At 42.7% G+C, this 16,263-nt stretch overlaps 1 protein-coding gene across 1 annotated transcript in view; it reads right to left on the reverse strand.

The window, feature by feature from the left end:
• The window catches only part of LOC139457481 (uncharacterized), a 40,963-nt gene extending 25,245 nt beyond the window's left edge, over positions 1–15,718 (reverse strand). Inside the window, exons 1-3 of the mRNA XM_071238865.1 lie at positions 15,509–15,718; positions 7,334–7,624; positions 2,341–2,667 (exon numbers count right to left, since the gene is read on the reverse strand). Coding sequence (XP_071094966.1) covers positions 2,341–2,667; positions 7,334–7,624; positions 15,509–15,587 — 697 coding nt within the window. The 5' untranslated portion in view covers positions 15,588–15,718. The remainder of the gene's footprint in view (positions 1–2,340; positions 2,668–7,333; positions 7,625–15,508) is intronic.
• Between the last annotated feature and the right edge of the window lie 545 nt (positions 15,719–16,263).

Here is a 16,263-nt window from a genome sequence, read left to right on the forward strand (position 1 = left end):
TCTGCAGAGATTAATTTTCAAAACATCAATATTATTAAATAAAGTATTGTAAAAAGTAAGTTTATCTTATTTAATAACTTATATTAGTCAGAGTTAGCCTTATACCCCTTAGATTTATATCTGCTGGTATATACTTTCGTTTAGTGTCTTGTTTAAATCCATAGAGCTCATCTTGAAGGTTGACCTACAAGACGCTATTGAACTTAAAAAAAACATAAAACTTGTTCCGGTTCATTTCTTATAACAGTTTCATACAGTTAAAGAAACTTTATTTTTTCGCCATAAATTCGTTACTTATTTACGTTTCATTTTATCTGCTAGTTTATATAATAAATTTCTTTAATCTCCTTACAACGTCAATGTGAGCAATACTCAACAACAAAAGTTCCTGTGACACCAATATTTTAGTGTTTTTTTCAAACAAGTAAAGTTTGGTTTTCAATATTGAAGTACATGTATGGAATCAAATCACAAAAACGCAACTGGGCTTTTACTTTGCAAGCCCATGCATTTCACTACCCACGAATGGGTATAAAACATGTTCGTTAACGGGATTCCATATGCATTCAATTCATTTGTTTAGCATCGTGCTGACAACAACTACTCAGAAGAACAACAAAATTACGCAATTATTCAACATTACGAAATGCCACGCCTGTGAGACCATTCTCGGAGTGGCAGGCCACGCGTAACCAATAATCGACAAGACAACTGGATTCGAACAACACACCTACGAAATCGATTCCAGCCAGCAACAGTGACTGCAAGAAGCATCCCTGGCCTTCGACGAATATCAGTGCAGACAACGTCTACGCTGGACGGCCATGCAGTGGGGACAAGTTATATCACTGACGATTCTCGTTTTCACCTCAGCCACAGCGATTGGCGGATTCGAGTGTACCAACATCGAGGTGAACGTTACGTCAATCATTGTGTCATTTAAGAAGATCGGTTCGGGGGCGGCAGCGTTATGGTATGGGGTGGGATTACAGCAAGACAGAGGACCCGTTTGATGGTGGTAGAGGGAAATCTCAATGGACAGCGCTACCGCGACGAGATCATCGGCCATACCGTTTTTGCGTCGTCATGGCCAAGGCATTAGCTTTCAACATGACAACCCCCGGCCTCATATTTCTCGACTTGTTCAGGGTTCTCTTCAACAAAACAACGTGAATGTCATCCCCTGGCCGGCTCGCCCCCGTGATCTCTCACCAATCGAGCACATGTGGGATGCGCCTTCGACGTCAACCACGTGTTCCACAGACACTCCAGGAACTTCGAAACATGCTCCAGCAGATACGGACAGATATCCCACAGGACTTTGTGCGACGCCTGGCCCATTCCATGAGACGAAGATGTGTTGCTTGCATCGCAACCAGAGGTGGACACACACGCTATTGATTTGTAAATTGACATTTTGGCATGTTCAGTTGTTTTTTTTATGAAATCATGCATTTTCTGAAGTCAGTATGGCAAATTAAACCATTTAAACACTTACAGGACTCTTTTATCTGTTGCAAACCGAAATTGTTTCAGATTTGGTAAAAGACATAACTTTGCATTAAATCTTGTTCAATGTCACAGGAACTTTTGTTGTTCAGTATATAAGTAACAGTGTCTGGTTAACGCTAACCTTGTAAATGACTTCGTTATTGCACGATTCATGTTATATTGTAAATGACCTCGTTATTGCGCGATTAATGTTTCATTGTAAATGACCTCGTTATTGCACGATTAATGTTACATTGTAAATGACCTCGTTATTGCACGATTAATGTAACATTGTAAATGACCTCGTTATTGCACGATTAATGTTACATTGTAAATGTCCTCGTTATTGCAAAGTTAACCTCGTACCTACCAGTGGCGTCTCGTTGACGTCGTTAATGTTGTACATTTTTTACGAGTGACCGCCTCCGTGGTCTAGTGGTAGAGCGACCGCCCGGAGAGCTGAAAGTCCGGGGTTAGATCCCCAGCCGCGTCATACCAAAAGACGTTAAAAGATGGTACTTGTTGTTACCCTGTCTGGCGCTCGGCATAAAGGGGCTAGAACAAGGACCGGTCGGTGCGGAGTCAGTAGACTGTGTCTGAGTGGGATATTCATGTTAAACTGCGGCATAGTATCTCAGTGAGCTAGCACTATAAATCGGCATCAGTCCGGACTAGTACAAGCAGCCACACAAACATACATGCACGTCGCTATATAAGTGCGATAATCTTGGACGCGACGTTAAACCCAATTTCACCTCACCTCACATTTTTCATGTTAATATCGACCCACCCTTGCATAACGTTAATAATGACCTACCCGTTGCCGTGACAACGTTAATAATGACCTACCCGTTGCCGTGACAACGTTAATGTTGACCTTCTTGCTCTTGATGTGATGTGTTGAGTCGTAGCAGTACCACTTCCGTGCGTCCGAGGTCATGGCATCACTGATGAGGAGACTAGTCCTGTTCCCCTCACAACTAGTTGAGAAACGTTGATCCTTGTGCCAGACCACCTTGCATTCGCCTTTAATGTTCCGTCGTATGTCTGCAACGCTCACCTCGTTGTGGTACCAGATGACGCGGTCAACGTTGACGTTGACGGTGCAGTCTAAGGCCAAGGTCGTGCCGGGGACCACTGTTTCGAGGTCAACCTTTAGGTCCGGCATCAGGATATCTCAACATGGAACATGTCTTTGATAGGCATTTATAAATTCAATTTCACAAAGACATGATATACAGTAAACTACCGTAACGGTTATAACGAACACGCTTATAACGAACTGACCGATATAATGAACTTATTTTTTAGTCCCGGCCATTTGATGTATATATGCTAATAAAGAACTACGGTTATAACGAACTAAAATTAGTAGTCCCTTTGAGTTCGTTATAACCGTAGTTTACTGTATACGATTAAGGTTAAACGCTGTGCATAAAGGATATAGGATTCAGAGTTTCAAATTCATATATATTGTGTAATAATATCATACACGCACATTGCATAACGTACATAAACTCGTCAAATATCTTTCAGGCTATTAAGTGAGTGAGTGAGTTAATGTGGGAGGAAAGCCCGAAATGATGCAGGTGTCAGACGTTTACAACAACCGTGAAACCCACGAGCACGGGTATGGTGCTGACAAACCTAGAAACATAATTGGGGCGAACCGGGATTCGAGCCCACAATCATATGTTTCTAACGTGCACAAGGGACGCAACTCCGCACAGCGAATCCCGGCGCCTTAGACGACTGGCCACCTGTGCCCCGACTCAATTTCTGAGGTACCCGAGTTCCCACTGAGGCACTACATATAATAAGCATGTGTTCATGAATCACCATCAAATAGTGATGATACCAGGTGTTCGCGAATAGATAAACGAATTCTGCCCCACCATTGGCACTCGTCACAAACACATGCAAAGACAAGTCAAGTGTTAACCCGGACAAGCACGGGACGTATGGTACTAATCAAATTAGACACAATTCTGGTCACTTATGCGTCAAATGTAGAATTGTTCTCCACCTGTCTTCCATAGATTTTTTTGAAAGTCTTACTCAGGCCTTGAATGTCGTAACCATGATCACCCAACCACTGAGGAAGACTCGTATGGATGGTATCCACGGGCACGGTACCATTACGACAGACCGCAGATCATAATCAGGGCAAGACCTGTCAGTTAGTCCTGCACCCCCTCAGGGGACGCAACTCTTCGCGTCGTATTTACTTCTTCCCAGTACAGTAAACTACGGTTATAACGAACACGATCATAACTAACTGACCGATATAACGAACTTATTTTTTAGTCCCGGCCATTTGTTGTATATATGCTGTATACATGCTTATAATGAACTACGGTTATAACGAATTAAAATTAGTCGTACCTTGAGTTCGTTATAACCGTAGTTTACTGTATGTGTGTGTACTGTGTAATACGGCTCGCTTAGGTTAAATTATTTACAGTATCTTTTAGGATTCCAAAAGCCTAAAAGCCATTATACAGTGAGCTTAGCATGAGGCACCGTATTACTGCTGCATTTCCGGTTTCCATGTCACTCGAATAGAATTTGTGATATCGATGAATCCCAAGTATTAAGTGCGGAGCACACGAAACTATAGTAGACTACGGTAATAACGAACACGCTTATAACGAACTGACCGATATAAGGAACTTATTTTTAAGTATTTTTTATTTGATGTATATAAGCTGTATATATGCTTATAACGAACTACGGTTATAACGAATTAAAATTAGTGATCCCTTTGAGTTCGTTATAACCGTAGTTTACTTTATATGAACTGTTTCTCTCTGTTGATTTTAACATATCTTCGAATTTCAATTGAAAACAGTTTAAGATGGCGCTATTGTATAAAACAAGCGCTCTGACAAGACTATTTCTACATGGTTCTATTTTGTGAAATATAATTAGATTTAAATTTTAAACACGGTAGGGGTCACGTGGTTGTAAATTCATTTCTTACCCCAATCCTAATTGAAACATTTCATTTCTAAACTAACTTCTCCAGCCAAAGGTTACCTTTTACAAACTGTGCCATAAATTAGCGATGGTTAAATCGATATCATCACATTAAAACAACAGTTATTTTAATTATTAATTTCATCAACATGTATACTTTGTTTTGCCAAGTAGATTATATTCAGACCGCCTCCGTGGTCTAGTGGTAGAGCGTCCGCCGGGAGAGCGGAAGGTCCGGGGTTAGATCCCAGGCCGCGTCATACCAAAAGACGTTAAAAGATGGCACTTGTTGTTACCCTGTCTGGCGCTCGGCATTAAGGGGCTAAAACAAGGACTGGTCGGCTCGGAGTTAGTATACTCTCTCATTTCATGATGTCACTAAGAGTCTGTAAATTTTGTTTCTTTGTTTGTTTGTTCGTTTTTGTTTGTTGTTTAACGGCGCACTGAGCAATATTCCAGCTATTAAACGTCGGTCTGTCAATAATCGAGTCCGGACCAGACGGATCAGTGATTGACATCTTGAGCATCGAGCCACGCATTGGGATACGATGACATGCATTAACCAATCAGGGAGCCTGGTCAGGGTTTAAATGGCTGCCCAAACAGGCGACCTTCTGTGACGTCACAAGTACAGGAATTTCTGAAAATGTAACGACTGTATGGCCAATATACTTCGTAAAATGTTGTTCTGTTTGGTGTTTAACGCCGTAATTTGTGAAGGTACTGTTAACTTTTTTTATCAATAAGAATCGACTTCAATATCGTTTTGAGTTTCTGGAGGTTTAAACGTAAATCTCGGTGTGCACACTTTACGAATATCATAGCACAGTGTGGATACCGGTTATTACGTATATATCGTCATAAGACACACACACACACACACACACACACACACCACACCACACCACACCACACCACACCACACCACAACACACCACAACACACCACACACCACACCACACCACAACACACCACACCACACCACACCACACCACACCACACCACACACCACACCACACCACACCACACCACACCACACCACACCACACACACACACACACACACACACACACACACACACACACACACACACACACACCACACCACACCACACCACACCACACAAAAAAGTGAATTCTTAAGTGAGTGAGCTAATGTTGTCTACCCGGTAGCGTTTGGATGGCTGAGATGTACCGCCTGGGTTAGATGCCAATAAACTATTGTGACATCCTGTCCTGTGTGTCGTCTCCCAACACACACGTCATGTGGGGCAGTCGGATAGCCACGTAGTTAAAGCGTTCGCTCATCACGCCGAAATTCCGCCGGTTCAATTCCCGACATGGGTACAATGTGTACAATGCCCAGTCGTCTAAGACGCTGCGATACGCTATGCAGAGCTGTGTCCCTTGCCAGAAACCTATGATTGTGGGTTCAAATCCCGGTTCGCCCCGATTATGATCCTAGGCTTGTCAGCACCATACCCGTGCTCGTGGGTTTCACCGAAGTGGTAAATGTCTGAGACCTGCATTACTTCGGGCTTTCCTCCCACATTAAGCTGACACGCCGTGATATAACTGGAATACTGTTAAAAGCGACGTTAAACCTAACTCACTCACTGACTCACTGTAAACATTTATAACGTGGGTTGGATCACAAAAACCTGCAGATGTGATGAAAACAAAGAGATGGTGTGTCTTTTTCACAAACAACCATTTCTGTCCACAATAAACACATTGAGTAAAATATGAGATTTGACAAATCCATTCCCTTATACCCGGAGTATACTGTACAAAAGGTGTTTAGAATGTAAAAAGATACAAACGGAATACACATTTGATGTGTTCCATCTAAACACTTTTAGGGTCTGAACACATGAAATGAGCTATCGTCTCACAGCCTAAACACCACCGAAACACAACTTCCCCATGATGCTTAGAATCAGGCAACACCAGGTTTTTTTTAACAACATTTTGCGTCATACCTTGCCTGTAAATAACATTATTAATCACGTACCACGACTTCAAACAAGACCCGACATCCAATTTTGAAGGGGGCGGTCGGGTAGCCTAGTGGTTAGAGCGTTAGATCGTCACGCCGAAAACCCGGGTTCGATTTCCGACATGGGTACAATGTGTGAAGCCCATTTCTGGTGTCCCCCGCCGTGATTTTGCTGGAATATTGCTAAAAGCGGCGTAAAACCATACTCACTCACTCACTCACCAACTCGCGCCGAAGTATTTGAAAGTGCCATCTTGTTATCAATGAACCGGGAGAGCGTCACAGATTTTGCCCTATCGATTTGCAAATGTCCGAACACGTCCTGCCCGAACCCCTAGGGGTTCATCCTCTGAATTCCAAAGAGATCTACTATCGGAAGGCGGGGGGTACTACGCAAGTGTATATCACCACATCTGGCAAAGAACCTGATCATAATAGGTGAGGTGAAATTGGGTTTAACGTCGCGTCCAAGATTATTGCACTTATATAGCGACGTGCATGCACGTGTGTGTGTGTGTGTGTGTGGCTGCTTGTACTAGTCCGGACTGATGCCGATTTATAGTGCTAGCTCACTGAGATACCATGCCGCAGTTTAACATGAATACCCCACTCAGACACAGTATACTGACTCCGAGCCGACCAGTCCTTGTTTTAGCCCCTTCATGCCGAGCGCTAGACAGGGTAACAACAAGTTCGATCTTTTAACGTCTTTTGGTATGACGCGGCTTGGGATCGAACCCCGGACCTTCCGCTCTCCCGGCGGACGCTCTACCACTAGGCCACGGAGGCGGTCCTGATCATAATAACTACCATCGATCTATATCGTCAAGCAACCTTCACTCTCGTTGCAGAACAGAACACTCACCTTGGCCGTATTGGAATGTGACCTTGATCTGAGCGCTGGATTTTCTTTTACGTGTCTCGGTACATAACCAGTTTGCAGTCGTAGATTGTAATTCTGTCAGATCCACCGAGCTCTTTGAGCAAGAGATCCAAATATTACCCTGATGATTTTCTGTTAAAACCCAGTCACAACTTCCGCCCTCGTATATCTGAACGGAAGCAGCGATACCGCCATCTTTGTACCACGTGACTTCTTGGTCGCCAGTTTCCAAGGAACATCTCAGGGTAAGATTATCTCCCTTGATGACCTGTACTGCAAGAGGAAGAGAAAGTCACGATCAGAGAACAGAAATAGAAGTCTTTAGAAGTACTTCCGCGAGGATGAGCGTAACTTTGACGACTCTATTGATAGAGTATTAACATTAACTGTGTGAAATCAACAACATGAATTAAAAATAGTAATCAATAAATATATAGTAAAACGACAAAGCCCTTTCCATCTCTAATAAAATATCTGCATAAAGCAGAGTTGATTGTACAATCGCGAAAAGGTGAGTGAGTGAGTGAGTGAGTTGGGTTTAACGCCGCTTTTAACAGTATTCAAGTTATATCACTGCGTGTCAGCTTAATGTGGGAGGAAAGCCCAAAGTGATGCAGGTCTTAGACGTTTACCACTTCGGTGAAACCCACGAGCACGGGTATGGTGCTGACAAACCTAGAAACATAATCGGGGCGAACCGGGATTCGAACCCACAATCATAGGTTTCTGGCGTGCCCAAGGGACGCAACTCTGCACAGCGAATCGCGGCGCCTTATACGACTGGGCCACCCGTGCCCCCTCGCGAAAAGGTGAGTGTATCCTGCCGCACAGGTATCAAGCTTGCAGACCTATTTCTTTCTAAATACGATCCGATGGCAATGTCTTTCGTGTAACGTCTTGATTAAACGAGTTTTGCAGCCAATGGGTTCTAGCAGACATTGCTTATTGCCCGACATATTTTATTACAAACAGTTTGTTTGTTTCTTTGTTTCTTGTTTAACGCTGCACACAGCAATATTCCAGCTATATGATGGCGGTCTGTAAATAATCGAGTCTGGACCAGACAATACAGTGATTGGCATCATGAGTATCGATCTAACCAATTGGTAAACGATGACATGCATCAACCAAGTCAGCGAACCTGACCACCCGATCCTGTTAGTCGCCTCTAACGACAAGCATAGTCGACTTTTTACGGCAAGCATGGGTTGCTGAAGACCTATTCTACCCTGCAACTTCGCGGTTCTATTACGAAAAGTCAACACGCAAACCGTTTGTTAAAATGGCCAGTTAGTTGCTACGTTTGATCCAAAAGTAGGCTTGACTTGAAGGTTAATTAAACATAGAAAATGACACACCCCGATTTACGTCCTATATCAATCACCAAGCGTCAGAACACTTCCTGTATCAAGCATTATGTGTCAGAGCACGTCCTGTATCAAACATTATGTGTCAGAACACGTCCTGTATCAAGCATTATGTGTCAGAACACGTCCTGTATCAAACATTATGTGTCAGAACACGTCATGTATCAAGCATTATGTGTCAGAACACGTCCTGTATCAAGCATTATGTGTCAGGACACGTCATGTATCAAGCATTATGTGTCAGAACACGTCCTGTATCAAGCAATATGTGTCAGAACACGTCCTGTATCAAGCATTATGTGTCAGAACACGTCCTGTATCAAGCATTATGTGTCAGAACACGTCCTGTATCAAGCATTATGTGTCAGAACCCGTCCTGTATCAAGCATTATGTGTCAGAACCCGTCCTGTATCAAGCATTTTGTGTCAGAGCACGTCCTGTAGCAGTCAATATGTGTCAGAACACGTCCTGTATCAAGCATTATGTGTCAGAACACGTCATGTATCAAGCATTATGTGTCAAACACGTCCTGCATCAATCAATATGTGTCTGAACACGTCCTGTATCAAGCATTATGTGTCAGAACACGTCCTTTATCAAGCAATATGTGTCAGAGCATGTCCTGTATCAAGCATTATGTGTCAGAGCATGTCCTGTATCAAGCATTATGTGTCAGAGCATGTCCTGTACCAAGCATTATTTGTCAGAACACGTCCTGTATCAAGTATTCTGTGTCAGAACCCGTCCTGTATCAAGCAATGAGTGTCGGAACCCGTCCTGTATCAAGCATTATGTGTCAGAACCCGTCCTGTATCAAGCAATAAGTGTCAGAACCCGTCCTGTATCAAGTATTATGTGTCAGAACACGTCCTGTATCAAGCAATAAGTGTCAGAACCCAACCTGTATCAAGCATTGTGTGTCAAAGCCCGTCCTGTATCAAGCAATATGTGTCAGAACACGTCCTGTATCAAGCATTATGTGTCGGAACCCGTCCTGTATCAAGCATTATGTGTCAGAACCCGTCCTGTATCAAGCAATATGTGTCAGAACATGTCCTGTATCAAGCATTATGTGTCGGAACCCGCCCTGTATCAAGTATTATGTGTGTGAACCCGCCCTGTATCAAGCAATATGTGTCAGAACATGTCCTGTATCAAGTATTATGTGTCGGAACCCGCCCTGTATCAAGCAATATGTGTCAGAACATGTCCTGTAGCAAGCATTATGTGTCGGAACCCGCCCTGTATCAAGTATTATGTGTCGGAACCCGCCCTGTAGCAATCAATATGTGTCAGAACAACACTTCTTATATCAAGCAATATGTGTCAAAACAACACGTACTTTAACAAACAATATATGTGAGGATATTCGAAACAAAGATTCAGGAAGAATGGTATAGTCATAGCGATGTAAAGCCATAACTTAATTAACAACGCTCTCAAATGTTCCTGAGGCAAGTGCGTCCACTAGCCGATTTATCAAAGTCTTGTTTCCACCCTTGCCATATAATGCCCACTTTCCTGTTCTATATATACAGTAAAGTACGGTTATAACGAACTACGGTTATAACGAACTCAAAGGGACTACTAATTTTAGTTCGTGATAACCGTAGTTCGTTATAAGCATATATACAGCATAATACAGCAAATTATCGGGACCAAAAAAGTAGTTCGTTATATCCGTCAGTTCGTTATAAGCGAGTTCGTTATAACCGTAGTTTACTGTAATTGGACTATCACACAGATTTTCACAAAATCAACATACACGACTGGTACGCCTTCGTTTGAAATTGATTTACCGCTGCCTGTTCTTTTAAACCCCCAACGATTGCCTATGTTTCAGGGATGAAATGGCGAATGTTTTCGTTATCTGATCGACTAGGTCGTTCCATATCGTAGTCGCCATCTTTGTGAAGCTATACCAGAATAGAACAGCGATCTGATTGGATATCGCGTTTTCATTACAAGGGACACAACTCGTGATCTGCACGAGGTGGCGACAGGGTCGAGCCAAGAAAAGTGGCCTTGATGAGGCAAGGGTAGAAACTAGGCTTTGGTATAGGCTAGTGGACACGATTGCCTCGGGAAATGCATATCTTCATGTCAGAAGGATGATGTTTAATTTTTTGTTACCAAGTCAAATTCAAACATGTCGGTAGGGTGAATTCGTTGTAGCAGGGTACATGGGTTTTTCTTTGTCCCTCGTTAGGATCTAGGTGACCTCGTGGTGTAAAACTTAACGCGGGGAGCATACACCCTCATGTACCGCTCGAAATCCTTCTACAACTTATAACATTTTCTCCTCGCTAACAGAAATGGGTAATACGTTTGCATGAACACGCATTTATTGCACACTGGAATACGTGATGAATGGTGACATATTGCAACAGTGACAGAGGAAAACAGTGCGCGTGGTCACTTTCGTTCGGCCAGCAGTGTATTCCAGTGGCTTAGCACAATAAAACTGGCATGAGTACAGACCAGCACAAGCAGCCACACTCGCGTGGACACACTCGCTATATGACTTACATCATCTTGGACGCAGCGTTTATCTTCATTTCACCTCACCTTTATGGTTTTACGCCGCTTTTAGCAATATTCCAGCAATATCACGGCGGGGGACACTAGAAATGGGCTTTACACATTGTACCCATGTCGGGAATCGAACCCGGGTCTTCGGCGTGACGAGCGAACGCTTTAACCACAAGGCCCAACCCCCCCTCATACCATGGAATAGACATTATGCTGACACAGGTGACAATGATGCAGGTGGCAGTAGTCACCATCCTGTGACTGTGCATTGGAGTGAGTGAGTATGGTTTTACGCCGCTTTTAGCAATATTCCACCAATATCACGGCGGGGGACACCAGAAATTGGCTTTACACATTGTACCCATGTCGGGAATCGAGCCCGGGCCTTCGGCGTGACGACCGAACGCTTTAACCACAAGGCCCAACGCCCCCTCATACAATTAAATAGACATTATGCTGACACAGGTGACAATGATGCGGGAGGCAGTAGTCACCATCCTGTGACTGTGCAATGGAGTGAGTGAGTATGTTTTTACGCCGCTTTTAGCAATATTCCAGCAATATCACGGCAGGGGGAAATCAGAAATGGGCTTTACACATTGTACCCATGTGGAGAATAGAGCCCGGGTCTTCGGCGTGACGAGCGAACGCTTTAACCACTAGGCTACCCCACCGCCCACTGTGAAATGGAACTAACCGTCACCATGTATCCGTTGCTAGACCTGTGCCTCAACCCCTAACGATACAGATGTGTTACCTCTACAAGAACATTGGCTTTACAACACTATTAAGGATAGCTTTGATGTATTGTCATCCTATAAGCTAGTTCATTATAAATATGAAAATAATAACGACATAAGAGGATCTGGTGAAAATGTTATTCTAGCGCCCATTGGAACCGGGAATGTTATTATTCTAGGACATCTAAATTCAGATATAAGTGAAGATCCCGGTTAGAATGGGTCTTCAGCAACCCATTCTTGTCGTAAAAGGCTACTATGCTTGTCGTAAGAGGCGACTAACGGGATCGGATGGTCGGGCTCGCTAACTTGGTTGATGCATGTCATCGTATCCGAATTGCGTGGATTTGTGCTTATGATGTTAATGACTGGATTGTCTGGTCCAGACTCGATTATTTACGGACCGCCGTCATAAACATCAAACGAACAAAGAAAACAAAGATATTCTAATGCAACGTGACAAGTTCTTTAGACGCTATCAATCAGCATTGTCTGCTTAGTGGAGTGTCCAAGTTACCTTCGTAAACATGTGGACCAGGTTTTACTTGTAGGAGTACAGACAACTTACATAAGTCCCTGATTGAGTACGCACTGCTACCATCTCACCTGAAAACCTCAGTTGTTAGATGTGATGTGTTAGATAGTTGTACTTATGTTGGAGATCACGTGCCTTGCCACGTGCCACTCTTCTGTACGGAATCTCGTACTCCTGTTGTCATTAAGAAACCGTAGGACCACAATGGCTTACATAATAATCACTATGAAATGAGAGTTGCCAGAAGACTTTTGTCTTCTGATAGTAAGTAAATCTACTACATATGTGAAATATAAAATCACTAAAAGCGAGTGTAGCGAGTGTAGAGTGTATAGTAACGAGGTGAGAAATGAATCAGCAGCACTGTGAAACAGATATAAATATTTTTTCTTTTTTTTCTTTTATTGAACTCTAAGTAGCTTTTTCTTTAAAAAAAACTTATTTATGAAAACATTCAATAAGTTTTCTGCAGGTAGACAAGGACTATTTGACAAGGATGTTATTTATGATCGCCAAAAGGAAATATAGTAACGAGGTGAGAAATGAGTCAGCACGTGCACATACTCGTGACGCAGATGTAAATCTATTTTTTGATAAAACTGTGAGGAACGAAAACGGCAATATCGATATAGAACTAAGGTGCGTCACCGTGATCAACCAAAATCCTCTATTCCATGGCTTATGCAATCTATTGGTGAACTTCTACGCTGACCTATCCCAGCGATCCTCATCTGATAGTTATAATAACAATTTCATATGTCACAGGCCCAGGGGATCAAGGGCAATCAGAATGATGATCAAACTGATATAGATGAAGAGTTACACACAAGATTAGATCCTAGAGAAATACCCTTACATACAATCTGTGGAAAAATAAAAGTCTGGGTCCAGTTAACGTATGAAATGCAGCTTTGTTGTTTGCAAGCAGTTATCTTCTCGCGAAACTTTCCGGTTTTCTTAACATTTCTCAAAAAGGAATATCTCCCAAACACCTATGGGACGGTAATCTCTATTTATAAGGGTAAGGAGATCAGTTAGATCCTAAAAACGACAGGGTCGTCATTATAACATCATGTCTAGAAACACTATTTGAAAAAGTAATTTTACAACGATAGATAGAGTTGGGTACTCTTCGTGGCTCTTTCTTGTTTATATAAGTGATATTATTGTATAAAGATAAACATTTCAGCTGCTATGCTCGCTGATGACAATGTTTTAGTCCGCGCTCCAGTATCAAATCAAATAAGAAAATCCTATAGTTGGAAGCGTCAAACACACCTACAGTAAACTACGGTTATAACGAACTCGCTTATAACGAACCGACGGACATAATGACCTTACTTTTTGGTCCCGACTATTTGCTGCAGTTACACTGTATATATGCTTATAACGAACTACGGTTATAACGAACTAAATTAGTAGCCCCTTTGAGTTCGTTATAACCGTAGTTCGTTATAACCGTAGTTCGCTATAACCGTAGTTCGCTATAACCGTAGTTTACTGTATCTGATTCATACGGCAGGAGACGCCTTCAAAAGGTTGATACCATGGTCACTCCCTATATAAACAGACTGGTCACAGAACTTAAATTTTAATTTAAACATTAAAATGAGTTAGACAACGCGTCATTCAAAACTGGACTATTCCTGACACAGACTAATTTTATGAATTTCGATACCATGTCTAGGGGAATCACAGACTGATAGCTATAGATTGTATCAATATATTCACCTAAGATACAAACCACTTTCACATCAGACTTTCTGCGTCCCTGGAGCTATTTGACTCCAGTCTGCACAACACAGTACGGCACCATCATGCTATCGGGTGGTCAAGCTCGCTGACTTGGTTGAAGCATGTCATCGACCCCAATTGCGTGGATCGATGCTCATGATATCAATCACTGGATTGTCTGGTCCAGACTCGATTATTTACAGACCGCCGTCATATAGCTTGAATATTGCTGAGTGCGTCGTAACACAACAAACCAACGAACCAACCATAGTGCTAACCCACTGAGATACTACACTGCTGTTCATAATACATAAGTAGAACTAACATTATGTCAGTCGCGCTATGACGCAATATCGTGAAGTCATCAAGGGAGGCTACTCGAAATCAATTGTGATTTGTCCTTCTCTCTCTTATTGTCAGTGTTGAAGGTTACACACTACTGAACTTATTCAATACTTAATACGAGCAAGTTTCTTGTGTCCACGATCGTGATATTGTTGGAATACTGCTAAAATCAGCGTAAAATCCTCACTCACTTAATACAACCATGGATAGGAAATAGATCTGAGAATCCACAGAGATCTGGAGAACCATCCACCGATTTCAGAATCCAATACGGATTTTAAAATTCACCACACATTTGAGAAGCCAAAAACAGATAAGAGATTCCAAAATGTAGTTAAGAATCCATCACAGATCTGAGATTCCACCACGGATTTGAGATTCCACAACAAATCCGATAATCCACCACAGATCTGAGAATCTACAACAGATCTGAGATTCCACCACAGATCTGAGATTCCACAACAGATCTGAGAATCCACCACAGATCTGAGAATCCACAACAGATCCGATAATCCACCACAGATCAGAGATTCCACAACAGATCCGATAATCCACCACGGATCTGAGATTCCACAACAGATCTGAGAATCCACCACAGATCTGAGATTCCACAACAGATCCGATAATTCAACACAGATCTGATAAACCATAACAGATCTGAGAATACACCACAGAACTGAGATTCCACAACAGATCCGATATTCCACCACAGATCTGAGAATCCACAACAGATCTGAGAATCCACCACAGATCTTAGATTCCACAACAGATACAATAACCCACCTTAGATCTGAGAATCCACACCAGATCTGACTTGAACCTGCGTGCTCTGAATATCAAGGCAAAGTTGAGGATAATGAACGCATAGTTACAGTGAATTAAACGGTTGAAGATGTGACCTACCTTCCGTGCATTGAATGACGCCACCACAACACACCACGAACAAAGTGGCCAAGTAATGTCTCCAAAACATTGCGATCATGGTCCGGCATACAAGCTGACATACGACATTCTGAGAACGGCACAAACACAATGTCACGACAACATATCTGCTGGAAGCTTAATGCGGGAAGCAATGGCATAATACGCTAATTACCCTAATTTAGACGTCGTTAACGTACATAGTTAGAACGTGAAAGTTCGCACATAGCAGGAGAATAGTGGCCCTACGAGCACTGTGAGTCAGGAGACGTGGTGGTGTAAAGCCGCATGCTCATTACGGCAATTATTGACTGAAGTCATTTTCATTCAGGAGTCGACATTTAACATGGGTTTTACATAGCGTTGTGTTGTGGTGGTGATATATTTGAACACAACTCCTATATACCCCCCAACGCTGTATCGCGTTAAATGGACGGTGGATCAGTTTTCAAAGACGCCGCAATTTGCGGTGCACCGATACGTCCTTTAGGTGTGCTAGAAACCTGGGACTATGCCAGATTCCACCCGATTATAGGTATAAACATCTGGGCCCCGTTCCACAAAGCCATCTTAGCGCTAAGGTGATCGTAACTCCCATACTTTAACACTGGCTTACGATAGTCGTAGCGCTAAGATCGCTTTGTGGAACGCGGCCCTGGCATACGTAAGACAACGTGACCATGTTGTGCCGCTAGCACATATATCTTGTACTTTACAGGGTTCTTATTCAGCCGAAT

Source organism: Haliotis cracherodii, unplaced genomic scaffold (assembly GCF_022045235.1).
Source record: "Haliotis cracherodii isolate W230 unplaced genomic scaffold, xgHalCrac1.p SCAF_12, whole genome shotgun sequence".
Lineage (NCBI taxonomy): Eukaryota > Metazoa > Mollusca > Gastropoda > Lepetellida > Haliotidae > Haliotis > Haliotis cracherodii.